Source organism: Melanerpes formicivorus, unplaced genomic scaffold (genome assembly GCF_026170545.1).
Source record: "Melanerpes formicivorus ecotype bairdi unplaced genomic scaffold, bMelFor1.0.p_v2 SCAF_4, whole genome shotgun sequence".
Taxonomy (NCBI): domain Eukaryota; kingdom Metazoa; phylum Chordata; class Aves; order Piciformes; family Picidae; genus Melanerpes; species Melanerpes formicivorus.
The window spans coordinates 37,938,598-37,957,551 of NW_027142356.1; the positions used below are offsets into that span (position 1 = coordinate 37,938,598).

The 18,954-nt window shown below is 52.4% G+C and overlaps 2 protein-coding genes across 6 annotated transcripts in view; one reads left to right on the forward strand and one right to left on the reverse strand.

Annotated features, from left to right (window-relative positions):
- The window catches only part of SCFD2 (sec1 family domain containing 2), a 187,428-nt gene extending 175,401 nt beyond the window's left edge, over positions 1-12,027 (reverse strand). The window contains exons 1-2 of the mRNA XM_068137763.1: positions 11,286-12,027; positions 3,966-4,134 (exon numbers count right to left, since the gene is read on the reverse strand). Of these exons, the coding sequence (XP_067993864.1) occupies positions 3,966-4,134; positions 11,286-12,027 (911 nt within the window). The remainder of the gene's footprint in view (positions 1-3,965; positions 4,135-11,285) is intronic.
- A 4,155-nt stretch (positions 12,028-16,182) lies between these two features.
- Positions 16,183-18,954, forward strand: part of FIP1L1 (factor interacting with PAPOLA and CPSF1) — a 38,443-nt gene continuing 35,671 nt past the window's right edge. For all 5 annotated transcript variants that reach the window (XM_068137694.1, XM_068137696.1, XM_068137697.1 and 2 more), the window contains exons 1-2: positions 16,183-16,355; positions 17,101-17,140. In XM_068137694.1, the coding sequence (XP_067993795.1) occupies positions 16,274-16,355; positions 17,101-17,140 (122 nt within the window). In that variant the 5' untranslated portion in view covers positions 16,183-16,273. The remainder of the gene's footprint in view (positions 16,356-17,100; positions 17,141-18,954) is intronic.

An 18,954-nucleotide genomic window follows, 5' to 3' on the forward strand; every position in this document is an offset into this window, starting at 1 on the left:
TTGGACTTTTGAGGGAGTCAGGTAATGATAGGACTGGGGAGAATGGAGCAAAACTAGAAATGGGGAGATTCAGACTGGATGTGAGGAAGAAGTTGTTCCCCATGAGGGTGGTGAGAGCCTGGCACAGGCTGCCCAGGGAGGTGGTGGAAGCCTCATCCCTGGAGGTGTTTGCAGCCAGGCTGGAGGTGGCTGTGAGCAACCTGCTGTAGTGTGAGGTGTCCCTGCCCATGGCAGGGGGTTGGAACTGGCTGCTCCTTGAGGTCCCTTCCAACCCTGACAATTCTGTGACCTTTGGATGTCCCTCCAGACCATTCCATAACTCTATGGCCTTGATGCAAAATGCTTGCTGCAAGAACCCAACAGGTATTTTGTATTTTGCTTCAAATGCATATTTTACATGGAAGTCTGTTCTTTTCCTGATCTTTTACCATTACATTGGATTCCAAGAAGCCTGCAAACTCCAAGGACTGGAGCAAAGCAGCAAGAGTGGAAAAAACAGGCAAGAAATCTCTGTTCAGCAAGTTCTTGAGATGTGCATAAACAAATTAAACATTCAGCTTATTCAGCAAAATAGGAGAGCACATCAAAGATGCTCCTGGGTAGTGAAAGGGCAGGTTAAAAAAGAGCAAGCAGAGGGACTTTTTCAGTTGCCCACAGTTCAGGATCACATAACTCTCTCCTTGTTCCCACATGCCACAGGATGTAAGCAACTGAACACTGATCTGAGGCTTCAAGGAGCCAGGAGACCTCCAGACAACTTGGCTCCCGGCCTGCAGGAGGTGGAAAACAGCAGAAGATAAACCCCCATCAAGGTGAGCCCATTACTGACAGCAGGATGCTTCCACATGATAAAAAACCCATCTGCAAAACACAGGGCAGCTGCTTTGAGAAACAAAGTGGCCAACAAAGGCTCAGGAACACAGAGCTTCATTCCAGCAGAAAACTTCTAGAAGCCACTGGATGTACTCTGAAAAGCAGAGGCTGAAGTTTGGAGGAATTCCTCCAAAAACACTGTATGGATATCACAATACAGAAGCTCAGACAGGCTCAGGCTGGAAGGGAGCTCAGAGCTCATCTCCTCCAACCTCCCCACCATGGGCAGCAACACCTCTTAACTAGACTCAGCTGCTCAAGGCCTCATCCAGCCTTGCCCTTCAACACCCCCAGGGAGGAGGCAGCCACAGCCTCCCTGGGCAGCCTGTGCCAGAGTCTCACCACCCTCACACTAAAGAACTTCTTCCTAAGATCCAGTCTAACCCTGCTCTCCCTCAGCTTCAAACCATTCCCCCTTGTCCTGTCTCTAGACACCCTGATGAGAAGTCCCTCTGCAGCCTCCCTGCAGGACCCCTTCAGCTATTGGGAGGCAGCTCTAAGGTCCCCACAGAGGCTTCTCTTCTCCAGGCTGAAGAACCCAAATTCCCTCAGCCTGTCCTCATAGCAAAGGTGTTGCAGCCCTTGGATCATCTTTGGGGCCTCCTCTGGACTCTCCCCAGCAGCTCTGCATCCTCCTCCTGCTGGGGACACCACAACTGGAGGCAGGATTGGAGGTGAGGTCTCAGCAGAGCAGAGTCAAGAGGCAGAATCTCTTCTGCAGCCCAGCGGCACACAGCTGCATGAGGGCACTGCCAGCTCATGTTGTGAGTCAGTGACTCTATGCCTGTGACTACAGCAGGGCACACAATTACCCCACAAGATTTTTAAGGCTACCAGGACTAATTAAGAGCTCTGGCTATTTGATTATTTTCTTAAGAGAAATTCTCTTCCTCTCCAGGAGAGCCCCTGCAAAGCACAGTAACTCCAGCAGCATGTGGCATCTACATTTCCATACAGACCTTTACAGAAGTCCCTTATTTCCTTAGATTTGAGAGAAGAGCCCTGCTTTATTTCACCACACCAGCCATAAATTATTCATTAATGCTGCCTGCTAACTCTGTAACTGAGCCCAGATGTTTCTGCTGGAGAGGCATTCCATAAGAAGAGTTAAATATAGTAAGCTGTGTGGAAGCAGCAGACCTCTCTCTCCCCTTCTCTCTTTCTCTCCACAACCCCTGCCACCACAGCATGCTCAAATAATACTGGAGAGAAAATCATGAAGGCATTTGAAAACTATTCTGGATATGCACCTTGGTGAAATGCTGCAGTCTGGACACAAAATTCCATGGGTCACATTTGGGTGTGACTGAAGTTACTGCTCCTGTCCCTGGGAAAGGTGCTGGCACTTCCACTTGCCAGAGTAAACAGAACTGACAAAGAGAGGAATGCTCCTTGCCATGCATCATGTACAGAGAGAAATCAAGGCTGCAGTTTTCAGTCATAAGAGACACTTCTGAGCCAGCTAGCAAGGGCAATAACCACATGGATGAAGAACTGAGAGCAGCCTATGGAATTGTCTAATGGAACTGCCATGGAAACTTACTGGTGGGCATTTTCAATCCACTTCAGAGGAAGTTCAGCCACATTACAGCAGCAAAGATGATTAAACACAGAACTGTTAGGTTGGAATGAACCACAAGCATCACTCAGTTCCAACCCCCCTGCCATGGGCAGGGACACCTCACACTACAGCAGGTTGCTCACAGCCACATCCAGCCTGGCTGCAAACACCTCCAGGCAGGAGGCTTCCACCACCTCCCTGGGCAGCCTGTGCCAGGCTCTCACCACCCTCATGGGGAACAACTTCTTCCTGACATCCAATCTGAGTCTACTCACTTCTGGTTTTGCTGATTAATGCTACTGTCTATAACAGCTTCCATTCTGTTCAGCAGGACTCTACCATCTTCAGCCACACATTCAGACAGGGGAAGGGTTTCTAGCATTCTTCAACAGGGGTCTCAAACTGGTTTGGGAAAGGCCTGTTTTAATGTAAAAGCTATTCCTGATCATTGCATAGATGAAGAAAAAGTGAAAGACACAGGGCTCAACATCACAGAGCCACATTCTATTGAGATTCTTCTCAGGTACACAACACTTCTTCAGTTGCAGTGATCACAGGAGAGATTTTGAGATCAAGGCAAGACCAAGGCTATTATTCAAACCAGTATTTCCCTAATCTGTTGGAGTGATTCCAAGGGAGGGCCACAAAGATAAGGGCTGCAATGAGGATAGACTGAGGGAGCTGGGGGTCTTCAGCCTGGAGAAGAGAAAACTCCAGGGGGAACCTTAGAGCTGCCTTCCATTACCTGAAGGGGTCCTACTGGAAGGCTGCAGAAGAACTTGTCATCAGGGTGTCTAGAGACAGGACAAGGGGGAATGGTTTGAAGCTGAGGGACAGCAGGTCCAGATTGGATCTTAGGAAGAAGTTCTTCAGTACAAGGGTGGTGAGACTCTGGAATAAGCTGCCCAGGAAGGTTGTGGCAGTGGCCTGGGGGTGTTGAAGGCCAGGTTGGATGAAGCATTGAGCAACCTGGTCCAGTGGAGGGTGTCTCTGTTCATAGCAGGGGGATTGGAACTGGATGATCTTCAAGGTCTCTTCCACCCTAAACCTTTCTATGAATATATAAAGAGACTCATGGGAAAAGGCAGCCACACTTACACCTACCCATTTGTATCATCATAGAATGGCTTAGGCTGGAAGAGACCTTAGAGATCATCTAATCCAACCTCCCTGCCACGGGCAGGGGCACCTCATGGTCTATTACTTAAGCAGAAATGTCCCAAGGAAGAACTCTTGGTGCCTAATCTGTGTTGATTTCTAGTGCTGCAATATCTACAGCAATCTGTACAACCCAGAGCTACAAAGGTCTTGAGAATTCCCCACTTTGGGGAGTCTCACCTGGCTCACTCACTCCATGCCCACACAGAGATGATTATATTCCAGCAGAATTAGGAGCAGAGAGGCTTCTGCTGTAAGCTTGACTTCTTTTTTTAGAGAAAGACTTCTTGTCCTTGGCTCATTTTTTCCCCCACAAAGAGATAACAAGCACATTAAACACCTTAGAATTAAAAGTAAGAAACAGAGTGCTTACTTGGGTTGTGCTAAGCAGCCAGGTGCTATAATGCTGCAGGTTTCATCTGTAGTCTGCAGTGCTGTGAGTTCCACCATGTTAACCATCACATCAGTCTTGTGGCCAGGAAGCTTGGGAAGCACAGAGAGGATCTTCTCTGCAAGGTTGTCACCGTGATGGCCAACTGCTCCTAGGGAGGGAAGAGACCAAAAACCTCTCAGATGCATAACCAGCACAAACCAAAGCCCAAACCAACCAACCAACCCCAAAGCAAACAAAGACCAGAGGCAGAAGGACCTGAGGACAAAACACCAACCACATGTTTTGGGAAGAAGGGTAGTCACAGCAGGCAGAGCACACTGATCTTTTCAAAGGTGCTTTGCTGCAAAGTAAAATGGATTCCTGGGCTATCTGAAGTGACAAAGCATTGATAACATTTCAGAGAGGCTCGTTTAAAAAGCATCAGTCAGGCTTAACTTCTGCAGCTGCTACTTTCACTGATGTTGGCCTGACACATGCAAAATATTTCTCTCTGCAGATGGGAGCTGTTGAACAAGATGTGCAGCTGTTATTTAAAGGCAGGTACATATTTATACCCACACAGGCACATGCAAACTCTGCTCTCCTGCCTCAACTCACTACACCCAGTGTAAGACTGTGAGCCACACCAGAGCAGGAAAAACATGATGAAAAAGTCAGGGGTTGGACTAGATGACCTCCAGAGGTTCGTTCCAACCTTCATCATTCTGTGGAAACTGTGAAAAAGTCAGAGAGGGACCAGAAGCTTTATTGCCTTTAAGTGAGGAACAAGTTGCAGGTGTTTTTGGTCTGCCACTCATCTATGGATCAGCTGTCACCACAGGGCTGGACATCAGTGCTGAGCTTTGTATTTTTCTCCTGAGAGTAAAGCCAGAAGAAAAATACAGAGGACCCCTGAAGCAAATATCAAGAGGCAGGGAAAAAATAATCTTCCAGGCTATGGCCCCACTCTCTCCAAGTCTGTCCCTGTAGCACCCTAACTGCTCTCACTTTTCAGCATTTATAAAGACAGAGGAGGTCTGCTTCAACAGCTGAGGCAGCCTCACATGCTCCAAAAATACAGTCAAAGCATTTACTGTAGTGGGGCAGTGGTGGAAGTTGAGGCATAGGAAGTTCCATGGAAGCAGGAGGAAGAATTATTTCCCTGTGAGGGTGAGAGAACCCTGGAGCAGGCTGCCCAGGGGGGCTGTGGAGTCTCCCTCTCTGGAGATATTCAAGACCCACCTGGGTGAGTTCCTGCCCTAGGTGCTCCTGCTCTGGCAGGGGGGATGGTCTGGATGATCTCTCCAGGTCCCTTCCAGCCCCTAACATTGTGTTTCACTGCTTTTGCATAAGCAGAAGGCTGTCTCCAGCAAGTCTGCAGCAGCCCGTGCTGTCAGTAAAAGCCCTTCATGGTTTATCAACCACTCTGAGCTGTAGACAAAGTTGCCAAAAGAAGCAAGGATGAAAAGGGAGGAGAAAAAGTGAAGTCAAACTCCCTTCTGACAATGGCTCTCTCCAGAGAAGGCAAGGCAGGCACACGTGTCCAGCACATGGTGGTACTGCACCAGGCACACCTGGCTGCTCAGCTGGACTGAGAGCACCAATTTGTTTCACCAGAGACTGCACCAGTCCCAGAATGACAGCAACTTTCCTTTCCCCCATCCCCAGCCAGATTCAAACCCCCAAAGTGCAGATGAAACGAGCTGTGCTGCCTTTGCAACTCCCTGAGCCATCTGCTCTCCAAAGCCTCTACATTCTTCTTCCTGGGTCAGTCACTTGTCAGCCACACTGCAGTTATCAACACTCGCAGAGTCAGACATGGAAAACAGATGGCAATCTTCTGAACCTCCACCCCCACACACTGGAAGCACTGTCTCTCTCTCTCCCCACACTTGCTGCACATTTAGCTAGACAAAGACGTTGAAATGCCAGACTGGCAACATCTCAAATGCAAATAGATGCCCATTCACTGGCAACATTCTTCCTTCCTCCCTGCCACAGGGAGAAGGCTCCACATAGCCAAGTTGCTTCCATGCCATCTCAGCCTCATAGCTGGTCATGGGTACTGCTTGTTCACACTTTAATCTGTTAAGGGAGGGGGGATGGAGCCAAGCTCTGCTCAAGGATGTCCCACAGTAAGACAAGGGGCAATGGGGACAAGCTGGAGAAGGCTCCATGGGAACAGAAGGGAAAACTTTGTCACTGTGAGGGTGGCAGAGCCCTGGAGCAGGCTGCCCAGAGAGGTTGTGGAGTCTCCTTCCCTAGAGACACTCAAAACCCACCTGGATGTGTTCCTGTGTGACCTGCCCTGGGTGCTCCTGCTCTGGCAGGGGGGTTGGACTGGATGATCTCTGGAGGCCCCTTCCAAACCCTAGCATCCTGTGACTCCCATAACTGTTAGTCCTTCAGGCTCCCACTGGTCTGCAGGCACTAATGGCTTTTGCTGTTCCTCATCAAATCAATCAGAAAACACCTCCTGGGAGTTTTAAAACTCACCATCACCCCTGATCAACTACACAAATCAACCAAGGCTGGAAAGAGGAGAACCTCCTGAGAGGAGGCCAGGAAATCACAGGGGGTCGCTTTTCAATGGCACTGACTTGGGCAGGGTGCACAGGACTGGTTCCCACTCTCTCTCTTCATCAGTTGAGGCCACTCAGCAGCTTCTCACAACCAAGGGTGTTGCTGGCAGGTTTTAATGCTGCCAACATGCACAAACCCCAAGTGTCAGAGTGACAAGAAGTTACCTGACCAATGGAAAATAGGGGCCAGCGAGGCAGGCAAACATCCAGCCTTGAGGACACACACATCACACTGTTCCAGTTCTACTTTCCCAGCTCATTCTGAGTTACTAACTGAAATACACAACATTTAACACAACCAGTCAGCTCAGCAGCAGCCAGGAACTCATTAACTACACCCTTCCTTCCCCCCAGAAGGCACTGGCATGCCTGCAAAAGAGTGTTTTCTAAAAGGCCATTACTAGCCCTCTATCACACCACTTGTACTCCATCTCATACCTTCCCCTTCTGCATCTCCTGTCTGGTTCAAAACCAAACCAACCAACAAGCAGATTCAAGTGCACACAAAGCAGATTGCATTGCACCAACATGAGACCTTGGGCAATGGGAAGACTTAAAGTCAATTAAAGCCTGCAGAGTTGAACATCAGGAGTGTGAATCAGAAAAGGGATGAGCTTCAGCAAGGCCAAGTGCCAGGTCCTGCACCTGGGTCACAACAACCCTAAGCAATGCTCCAGGCTTGGGGCAGTGTGGCTGGAAAGCTGCTGGCAGAAAGGGACCTGGGGGTGCTGATGGACAAGCAGCTGAACAGGAGCCAGCAGTGTGCCCAGGTGGCCAAGAAAGCCAAAGGCCTCCTGGCTGGGATCAGCAATGCTGTGTCCAGTAGCAGCAGGGAGGGGATTGTCCCCTGGCACTCAGCTCTGCTCAGGCCACACCTGGAGTGCTGTGGCCAGCTCTGGGCAGCTCAACACAAGAGAGATGTGGAGGTGCTGGAGCCAGGGCAGAGCAGGGCAAGGAAGCTGGGAAGGGCCTGGAGAAGAAATCTGATGGAGAGCAACTGAAGGAGCTGGGGCTGGTTAGTGTGAAAGAGAGGAGGCTGAGGGGAGACCTCCTGGCTGTCTACAGCTCCCTGAAAGGAGGCTGTGGAGAGGCTGCTGCTGGTCTCTTCTCCCAGGTAATTAGTGACAGAACAAGAGGCAACGGCCTCAAGTGTGACTGGGTAGGGTTAGACTGGGCAGTAGGAAACATTTTGTCGGAGCCAGAATGGTCAGGGATTGGAATGTGCTGCCCAGGAAGCTGGTGGAGTAACCAACCTTGGATGTGTTTGAAGGTGGTTTGGATGTAGTGCTTAGGGCTATGGTTTAGGGGTGACCCTTGCAGAGTAGGGCTCATGGTTGGACTTGGTGATCCTGAGAGGCTTTTCCAACCTGAATGTTCCTGTGACTCTGTGATCAGTTCTACAAAGGCATTGCTCATTAGCCCACAATTAATGCAGCTGATTTCCACTGGGGTGATTACCTCAATCAATGTGTAACTATTAAGAGGCTGTGCACAAAAACAGTATGCAAGGCCTACCTTGACCCCACTACCAAGATCTCTCAACATCTGCTGGTTTAACTACTTTGCAGATTACTTCAGGACTGGTGATTTTGGAAGGCTGCATGGACAAACCCCTCCCAGTTGTGATGATGTTTCAGCATTGCACACTCACCCAGTCCTTTTCTAGGAAGACAGTTCCTATGATGCAGCTTTCTTAGGCACTGCATTACCTCAGTGACTGTAGGGCTTCAAATACCAGAAGGCATAAATGTTTACAACTGTTCTTGAAAGGGGAGGCTGCAGTGAGGAAGCCTCTTCTCCCTGGTGGCAAGTGACAGGACTAGAGGAGATGGTCCCAAGCTGCACTAGGGGAGGTTCAGGCTGGGTATTAGGAAATATTTCTTCACTGAAAGGGTTCCCAGACACTGGAATGGTCTGCCCAGGGCAGTGCTGGAGTCTCCATCCCTGGGGGTGTTCAAGCAGCCTGTGGAGCTGTTGCTTAGGGACATGGTTTAGTGCTGACCCTTCAGCGCTTGATGATCTTGGATGTCTGTTCCAACCAAAGATATTCTACACACATCTGGAGCTCTGTTTCCAAAGCTTGTCAAAGTTTTGCCAGATTCTTTCATCCAGTGCTAGCTTAAGCTGACCTTATTAAACAGCACTGGAAAGCAGCCTGTTCCCAGGAACCATTATGCAGCATTCAAGGCAACCTAGACCACCCTCCTACCTTGTCAAAAGACAGATCCTCCTTTGTACTGACAAAGGAACATGAAAGCAGTCAGTTACCTGCCCCTCTGTGCTGCCTACTGAATCTTAAGCTAAAAACCACACCAAGAACACACCAAGCCCAAACAATCAATAACACTACAAGCCCCACCCTGCTCAAACAAAAAGCCCCCCACAAAAAAGCTTGTATCCCAGCAGCAGGAGCACAAAAGCCCACACTCAAAAAACAGCAGCAGAGAGCTGCCACAGAAAGAGGACAGGCCTCCCCACCTCTCACAGCACAGCTGCTGCAGAGGGTAGGAAATTAGGAGAGGAGAAATACCTAGGCACCTGCTCAAGCCTTGTCATTTCCAAGCCCTCTGCAACGACCCAGCCACCTGCAGGGGCCTCTACAACAGGCAAAACTCTCTCCATTTATTTGCTTCTCTCTCTGAAGCCTCTGAAGCATTTAAAAGCCTATTCTAAAAACAAAAAACCATAAAAGCTTTGGTGTGCCTGTTCTGCACTAGCAGAATCTTTGCAGCCCACACCAAAGCAGAGGCTGCACCCTGCCCCACAGCACTCAGCTGACACCACTTGAACATTTTCAGCTGCCATCACTCCTCCCAGCTGCAGCCCTACGACCTCAAGTAACCATAATAATTTAAGCAATGGTTGCCTCCTGTGTCAAAACCCCAGCCTGGCTGATAAAAAGGGAACTACTGTGCTCTGCAGGCTTCAATATTTATGTTTTCAAGGCATCAGCTGATATGGCAAGGAAGAAAAACCCATGGGTTTGTTTCCGTTAAGAAGCCATTAGTGTCAAGCCAGTAACATGCCAACTTGGAAGAGGCTGCAATCAAAGAGCATGATGAGTAAAGCTCTCCCAATTAACACAGAGTAGCTGTCATCAATTACAAACAGTGTAAGAGAAAAAATAACCAAATAGAGATAGCAGCCAGAAGCAGACTCCTAGAAAGGCATGGGCCTGTGCTGGTCTTTGCTCTCATCCTCCTCTCTGATTATACACAGAATATATTCTTTGAAGAAATGAACACTCACTCATCTCTCATCCTTACTCCAGGAGCTCTGATGTATCCCCTCCAAAGCTGCCCCACCACAGCCCTGATGTCTTCTCCAAAACCCCTTCTGCTACTGAAGCACAAGACCCCAGACTTTACTTCCCAGATTTACCTCTCTTCATGCCACAACAGTCTCCTTGCCAGGCAGCTCACTGTCACCCACAATTTCCAGCTCCTTTTCTTCTTTTCAACTCTTCCCACCACCTGAGTACACAAAACCTTGTCCAGCTTCACTGGTTCCCACCACAAACTGGCACAGTTTTATTTCAAGGTGCTTCATCCAAGCCCACGCTCCTGCAGTCCTCTCAACCCCAGCACAGCCTCAACAGCCCAGATTCACACCCAGGTGCTCTTCAGCAAGCTGCTGACAGCTATGAAACCTAGAGCAGTGCAAGGCCACACAAAGCCAAAACTGAGGAGGCAAAAAACCCAACAAGAAGACAATTCAGAAGCAGATGAGAAGCGGGTGCAACGCTGTGCCAAGCATTGCTAGGAGTTAGGTGGCAAAATTACAGCCTGAATTACTGACTATAAGCAGTGCAAACAGAACCAGGCCCACACACTAGATATGTGAGCATGTCTATCATGAGGTAAGCAAAGACAGCCACTCCTAAATCAACTGTTCTCTGCCTTAACTGTTTCCTGTCAGAGATGGCTGTTCCAGAAGCGAGAGCCTGATACAAACCTTTTCTGGGTCGCTGGCCCAGCACCTTGCTGGTGACTCAGTCACTCTTCTACTTTCTGCCCTCAAAATCACATCTTATCAGCTTTAGAAGACCTCACCTAACTCACCAGGCTTGCAGGTTGATCACAATACATTCTCCTTCTGCTGGTTTCTCACTGGACTTTCACACCACCTTCTCCCCTTCCCAACTTCTGCAGCAATTCTGCAGTAATTATCAGTATTAGATTAACCATATGGTTTATTTTCACCTTCATGTGCTTCTCAGAAAGGGCTATATAGACAATTCCATACTGGTTTAACTCTAAAGTAGTGTTTTCAAAGTTAGCAACTGATTCATTCAAAGTACAGAGCACATTCAGAGACACTTGGAGGCATACAGACATAGCTAAGAGCATATATAGATGTCAACCTCTCTAGACAGGTAGAATGCCAAGGGTGACAATCAGACCCATGGAGGAATGCTTCACAGCAATTCATAAGGCACAGCATGTGCATCCTGTCTCCTTCACACCTTGGGATGGGACACACACACACAGCTAAGGTCTCCAGTTTGTAGCAAAGTGGAAGCGCCAGAAACAGTCCCTTGTGTTTCCAGCACAGCCTCCTGCTTCACTCTTGGTTTCCATGATGCACAGGGGAGCAAGGATATGTGTGCAGCCACCGTGGCCACAGTGTTACACATGCTCCCAAGCCACGAAGCCTCCTGCAACTATCTGCAAACCACCCGAGAGCGTGGCTGCGGGCCCGCGGGGATGACAATCGCCCCCAGCAGTGAGTTTCTTACCAGCGAGGTCCAACGTCCTGTCCACGAAGACGACAGAGGCCTTACTAGTGCCCATCCTCCTCCTGTTCCTGGCCGGGGCGTAGCTTGCCAGCTCAGCAGCCACGACCCTACTGAGAGTCCCCACGGCGAAGCATTCCTCACGCAGCCCCAGGGCGGTGAACAAAGCGTCGAGGTCGCCCACCAGGGCCCGAATCGCCGACCGCAACTCGGCGGACAGGGCACCCAGGCCGGCCTCCACGGGGCCGGGCCCGCCGGAGCCGGGCAGAGGCGGAAGGAACGTCGCCAGGCCAGGCAGCAAGCAGAGCTCCGCCGAGACGGGCGCCAGGAGCGGCGGGCCCCGCAGCACCACCTCGACGCGGCCGCTTTCGCCCATCCACCGCCGCAGGGTCTCTTCCATCTCGGCCTGCTCGCCGTCCTCCGCCTCGCCGCCGCACACCAGGACGCAGTGCCGCACGGCGCCCTGGTCCAACACTCCGCGCACGGCGGCGGCCGCGCCTCCCCGCAGCGGCCCGCTCACCACGAAGACGACGCGGCCCGACGCCGCCGCTCCCCGCGTCTCAGCGGGTAGAGCCCTGACGGCCAGCGCCCCCGCCGCCAGCAGCTCGCCCGCCCCGCCGCCTCCCCAGTGCAGCGCCTCGGCGCACGCCGCGTCTAGGAAGACGACCGCCCGACTCGCCCTGGCGAGCACGGGCTCCCAGGCCTGCTGGCACACCCGGCGCAGCTCCGGCACCGGCGCCGCCATGGCCGCGGCAGCGCTGACAGCCACAACACCCCGCACGTGCCCGCGCGCCGCCGGCGCTTGGGATGAGGTGGCGGGCGCGGATTGGCTGCCCGCCGGCGGGGAGGCGGAGCACAGCGAGCGCTGCCGTCCCGCCAGAGGCGTCCGTGGGGAGGGAGGCGGCTGGGGGCGGTCGTGGCGGCTCAGGTGTCGTTAATGGAGCCGGTGAGGCTGCGGGGGCTGTGTTGTGGTGCCCTCACCGCAATCGGGGCGTCTGCTGACGGGCTGATCCTCGCAGCGTTCCTTTGCACCTGCTGTGGGGCTTGGCCTCCCCAGGGGTTGGCTTCGGGCAGTTCTCCCGTCCTGCGGCTGGGACGCAGTCTGGGACGCAGTGCTGGGGTACTGCGCTGGGACAGGAGAGGGTAGTGGGCTCTTCTTGATGGTAGTGCCAAGTTCTGACAACCATTGAAGCGTTTCTCTCATCTACAGTCTGTATTAGAAACGATGCTTCAGCCCTGGCCAGCAGCAGGAGGTCCGTCTGAGCACTGAGAGTTCAGTTCTGCCTGACGCTGTCCTGAGGAGGCTTCCTTGGTCTTGCTCCTGGTAAATGTTAAAACAATTCTATGTCATTAACACTTCAGTGCTGCATCGGTATCTTTATTATACCAAAACATTGTGGTACTCACTAAAGTGCACAGCAGTGGGAAGGTGAAACTTCCTTCAGCGTTCCCTGTTCCATAGTTCTGAATTTCTGGTGTTAGCATTAATGAATCAGTGGTTGGGAAACTAGCAACAAGAAAGAATTTCTTTTAATAAATGCAGCTTTTATGATATTCAGTTGGAGATGTGAAAATTCTACTACTTAGAAGAATTCTGGATCTCAAACCCTATTTCAAATAGAGCTAGGGGAAAAAAAACAAGACATACCATAATGTGCATCTACAGTCTCTTCTCCTCAAGAGTGTGGATGGCTCCTCTGCAAATCTGCTCTGCATGGAATTTCACTTGGGCAGCCTCAATACAGAATGAGGAGGACACTTTTTCTGACATGGGATATAATGTGGAATTAAATACAAGGGAATTAAGTCCTCTCCTTCCAGTCTGGCCCATGCCTGTTCCTACCCTGCTGCATTCCCAGGCGGCCAAGAGGGCCAATGGTATCCTGGCCTGCATCAGGAACAGTGTGGCCAGCAGGAGCAGGGAGGTCATTCTGCCCTGTGCTCAGCACTGCTTAGGCCACACCTGGAATCCTGTGTCCAGTTCTGGGCCCCTCAGTTTAGGAAAGATGTTGAGTTGCTGGAAGGTGTCCAGAGAAGGGCAAGGAGGCTGGGGAGGGGTCTGGAGCACAGCCCTGTGAGGAGAGGCTGAGGGAGCTGGGGTTACTTAGCCTGGAGAAGAGGAGGCTCAGGGGAGACCTTCTTGCTCTCTACAACTCCCTGAAGGGAGGCAGTAGCCAGGTGGGGGTTGGTCTCTTCTCCCAGGCAAGCAGCACCAGAACAAGAGGACACAGTCTCAAGCTGTGCCAGGGGAGGTTCAGGCTGGATGTGAGGAAGAAATTCTACACAGAGAGAGTGATTGGCCATTGGGATGTGCTGCCCAGGGAGGTGGTGGAGTCACCATCACTGGAGGTGTTTAGGAAGAGACTGGATGAGGCGCTTGGTGCCATGGTTTAGTTCATCAGATGGTGTTGGGTGATAGGTTGCCCCCTTCAGATACTGGAAGGACACACTTAGGTCTCCTCAGAGCCTTCTCTTCTCCAGCCTGAACAGCCCCAACTCCCTCAGTCTGTCCTCATAGCAGAGCAGCTCCAGCCCTCTGCTCACCCTTGTGGCCCTTCTCTGGACACATTCCACACCTCCAGATCCTTCCTGCAAGAACTCCGGAGGGCTCCTAAGGTCTCCAGAACAGGACACAGTGCTCCAAGTGGGGTCTCACCAGAATGGAGTAGAGGGGGAGAATCACCTCCCTCGACCTGTTGTTTAATGTTGGTCAGAAGTGTGCTAAGTGGCCGAGTAAAGAAAGCAAGAATGAACATGAAGAGACTGATGCCCAGTTAGAGGTGCTACAATACACATTTATTTCATGAGAGACAAGTGCCTGGAAATGTTATGGGTGAGAAGCCACCTTGGTTGGCTTCTCTGCTACATATATTTATAAAAGAAACCTAAAGGAGTTGCACAATGAATGAAAACCTTCCCAGTTGTAGCACACAATCCATGATCTCTATGTGACTCCCAAGCATTTAATTATCAAGGAGAAAAAAAGTGGAAAAAAGACTGCTTTTTATGAAGGAAGATTGATCATGTGAAGTCAAGTGAAGTGTCTTGCTCTGAACCTGAAAACAAGGCTCTCTCTGCAGGCAGTTCAAAGAATAGGCTTTCCCCACCCACCCAGAGGTGTGATGTGTTTGTAACACAGCCAAGCCCTCTGGTCCAATCTTTCCCAAGCTGTCCTGATGTGCAAAAGGAGTCCTTTTAGTTTACACAAACCTCCCTAGCACAGAGGAGAGGAGGGTCAGGGGAGACCTTATTGCTCTCTACAACTACCTGAAGGGAGGCAGTAGACAGGTGGGGGTTGGTCTCTTCTCCCAAGCAACCAGCACCAGAACAAGAGGACACAGTCTCAAGCTGTGCCAGGGGAGGTTTGGGCTGGATGTTAGGAAGAAATTCTTCATAGAGAGAGTGATTTGCCATTGGAATGGGCTGCCCAGGGAGGTGGTGGAGTCACCATCCCTGGAGGTGTTTAAAGACACTGGATGAGGTACTTGGTGCCATGGTTTAGTTGATTAGATGGTGTTGGGTGATAGGTTCAACTGGATGATCTCAAAGGTCTTTTCCAACCTGGTTCATTCCATTCCATTCCATTCCATTCCATTCCATTCCATTCCATTCCATTCCATTCCATTCCATTCTGCAGTGAAGTCGCCATCACTGGAGGTGTTTAGGAGGAGACTTGACGGGGTGCTTGGTGCCATGGGTTAGTTGATTAGATGGTGTTGGGTGATGGGTTGGACATGCTGATCTCAAAGGTCTCCTCCAACCTGGTCTATTCTATCCTATCCTATCCTATTCTATGGTGCTGGGGACTCCCTTTGTACACACAACTGGTCAAAACCTATTTTGACAATTGCTAGGATGGCACATTCCTAATGAATCTTGCAGCATTCCCAGGTGCAAAGCGAAAACATCATCAATAAAAACGGTTTGCTACTTCCTGCCACTTTTCCAAGAGCAATTTCTTCGTTGAATGCATGGTTAGAGTGGGGAACACTCACAGCACGCTTTGGATGTTAAACGCTTACTGGCGCTAAAAATAAAACTGGGGTGGGGGGCGGTAAAAAAAAAGTCTATAAAGAGTTGCTAAGCCTTAAATACTGGCTGCAGCTGGGAGAGTCCTCGAGCAGAGAGCGAGGACAGCACTCGTAGAAGCGGCAGCGTGTCTATCCAGCGGCTACGCTCCCCGCGGCAGCTGCCATCAGCTACCAGCAGAAGCACGGCACCGGGCTGGACGTGTGTCTGGCCAAGCCCTGCTTCTGGAGAGGGGCGAGGATGTCCCAGAAGAGCCCGCCGCGCTGCCGGTGATCCGTGGTGAGGGGGCGGACGGGCGTTTGGGGATGCAGAAGAGCGCAAGGAGCGCCGAGCGCGGCGGAGACAAAGAGCGGCGAGAGGGAGGCAAGGCGGCTGCGGCCGGCACGCCGCGCCTCGGGACCGCGGGGAAGGCTCAGGGGAGGTGAGTGCCGGCGGCTGGCAGCGCGCGGAGGGCAGACCGAGAGCGCGAGCGGCCCCGGGCACGGCCTGGCCGCACAGCCGCCCTCCCCTTCGCCCTGCGGCCCGGCTCGCTCCCGCCGCGGGCAGCCGGGAGGCCCCGCGGCTTCTCCTCGCTCGCAGTCCCTCGGCGAGCAGCGGCGCCTGGCCGCGCGGGCCGCGTCCCCGAGCCGGCGGCAGGGAGGAAGCTGTGCGAGCGGCCGGGCGCCGCCGGGCCGCCCCCCGCATGCCCGTGCCCAGGGCGCCGCGGGGCCGGGCCGGGCCCGCTTCCTGTGCGTGTCACTCACTCGGCGGGGGAGGGGAAGCGCCGAGCAGGCGGCGGCCGTTCCTCCGCCAGCGGTGCCGTTGGGCCGGGTGGGCTCTCCCAACGCTCCCCCCGCCCCGGCTGCCGCTCCATCGCGGCCCCGGGCGCCGGCGGAGGCGCGGGAGGTGGCGGCGGCGCTGCCCAGCGGCGGGAGGCGCCGGCGCCGCCGGGCCTGGGCCCTCGCGTCCCGCGGGAGGCGGCCATGTCTACCGGCGAGGTGGAGCGGCCGTCGGCAGACCTCGGCGGGGCCGCCGGGGACGAGGAGGAGGAGTGGCTCTATGGCGGTACGCACCTTCCCAGACCCCCGTTCCCAGCCCGCCTCCCCGCCGCCGTGCCCCGCCGCGGCGGGAGGGGGTGGGGGTGGCGGTGGGGGTGGGTAGGCCGCGGCGTGCGCCGCCGCACCGGCCCGGGACCGATCGTGACCCGCCGCGCCGGGCTGGCAGGCGGCCGTTTGAAAGGGTCCCGCCGCCGCTGCTCAGTCCCCTCCTCCTGGCCGGCCCTCCGGCGGCGCCGTCCCGGGCCTGTGCGCGGCCCCCTGCCCGGCGCAGGGTGGTCGCAGTGCCCTACCCCGCGGCCGGGCGCTGAGGATCCGCCGTCCGCTCCGCCCTGGCCGCGCAGGCCGAGGCGTGCTGGGCCTCGGCAGCGGGAGGCCCGCATGGTGTGCCTGCCTCGCACGTACCCCTGCCGCGGCCCATCCTCTCCCCTGGACCCCCCTGCCTGGGCGTGCAGCGTTAAAGTACCGAAGCGGCCTCAACCTTCTCTGTGTTAAACTTTCTTTGCAACTTCGGGGACTCCCTTTACGCTCAAATCGTAATGAAACCTGTAAGCCCAGCCCTGCCCCCACGGTGGGCCCGTCAGTATAGAGCACTGTGAGAGCTCGGGAGCCTGCTCAGATGATTTCACAACGTCTCAATCAAACCCTTCACAAACTGAAGGGTTGCCTGACAATACTCATGACAAGATATCTGTCACATTCCGGGGGGAGGTCTGTTGTTAACTGCTGTGTTGTTTTTTTTCCTCTTGTGGTAGATGAAAATGAAGCAGAGAAACCAGAGGAAGAAAAAGCTAGGTGAGTGTCTTGACACCTGAAAGTCTGGTAGCGTGGCTGCACAGAAGTTTTATTCACTACGTTCTTCTTCCCAGCTGCTTGAGACATCACAGTGCCCAGACACGCTCTGGTATCTCTGCAGATCTCTTTGACATAGTATGTTTGGTCTGCTGGAATGACTTGGCCTGCCTGTGAAATGGTTTTACCTCTGGAATTGGGGCACTTGTGTTTTGAAGTCAAATTTTGGCTGTGAGGCTAGCAGCAGCCCCTCACAAGATGCCAGCAGGTCTGTTATTTCTCCAAGCATTGTGCTTTGCACTCTTAGTAATGGACCAAGACTTCATTTGTCCTAGATAATTTAGGAGTTGAAGGGCAGTCTGCTTCCCAGAATGTTGACAAAGGACTGCAGGGAGGCAGTGGAAGACTCCTAGGTGGTTGGGTTTGCAAGTCCCATAACACATCTGTTTAGAGTTTTGGGGGTCTTTTTATTATAAAAAGAGAGTACTTGGAATACATTTAGAAGAAGCAGGATTTGGGACTGCCTGCTTGAGTTATAAGCAGCTGCATGAGAAAATGCTGCTTTGAAAGTCTAGCTGAGTTGTTGGAGGTTGATAGCAAAGGCTGAAAATGGGAATCTGTCTTTCCTCCTGGAGGGAAGAAGTCTCCCAACTCTTAAACTATGGAAATTGTTGACTGTCAAGACAAATTAAACGAGTAAAGGGGAAGTCAGTGCAAGAAATCGTGCCTTGTTACAGTCTCTCAATGCTTTCAGCCAACAGGTGGTTTTCCTTTCCATGAGAACTCTTGACTTTAGTTGCTCTTGGTGGACTGACTTAGCTTGCTGAGCTGCTGCTTTGAAGTGGTGTCAACTGTTGACATGCAGAGTGTGACACAGCAGTAATGACCTCCACCACTTGACAACATGCAGTATCATTTTGAAGCAGCCACTAGATGCAATTGTTTGATTCCCATTGATTCTTGTAGTGTAAGAGCCAGAGGTTTGTTCCTGTCACCTTTTCCTTGTCACTTATCAGTTTCCTAAACCTCTACTGCATTCAGCTTGAATCATCTCCTTCCCAGGATGAAAAATTCTACTCAGTTATTTGCTCTTTATTTTCAAGCTATTCTATTCTAATTGATCCCTTGTGTTCAGCTACCTCTCCTGGACCTGAGACCTTTTCCCACTGTTACTGTTGTTTAAGAAAATTATTTGCATGTCAGATTAAGAGGAGTGTGGCCAGCAGATCCAGGGAGGTTCTCCTCTGCCCTGCCCTGGTGAGGCCACACCTGGAATACTGCATCCAGTTCTGGGCTCCCCAATTCAAGAGGGACAGGGATCTGCTGGAGAGAGCCCAACAGAGGGCTAAAAGGATGATGAATGGACTGGAGCACTGCCTGGTGAGGAGAGGCTGAGAGCCCTGGGGCTGTTTAGTCTGGAGAGGAGAAGACTGAGAGGGGATTTAATAAATGTCTATCAATATCTGAGGGCTGGGGGTCAGGAGGGAGGGGACAGGCTCTAATCAGTGGCACGCTGGGATAGGACAAGGGGCAGTGGACAGAAACTGCTGCACAGGAGGTTCTACCTCAACATGAGGAGGAACTTCTTCCCTATAAGGGTCCCAGAGCCCTGGAGCAGGCTGCCCAGAGAGGTTGTGGAGTCTCCTTCTCTGGATACTTTCCAGCCCTATCTGGATGTGTTCCTGTGTGACCTGAGCTGGATTCTATGGCCCTGCTCTGGCAGGGGGGTTGGACTGGGTGATCTCCAGAGGTCCCTTCCAACCCCTAACATCCTGTGATTAGAAAAGGTGTTATACTCCAGTGTCTGCTCAGTTGTG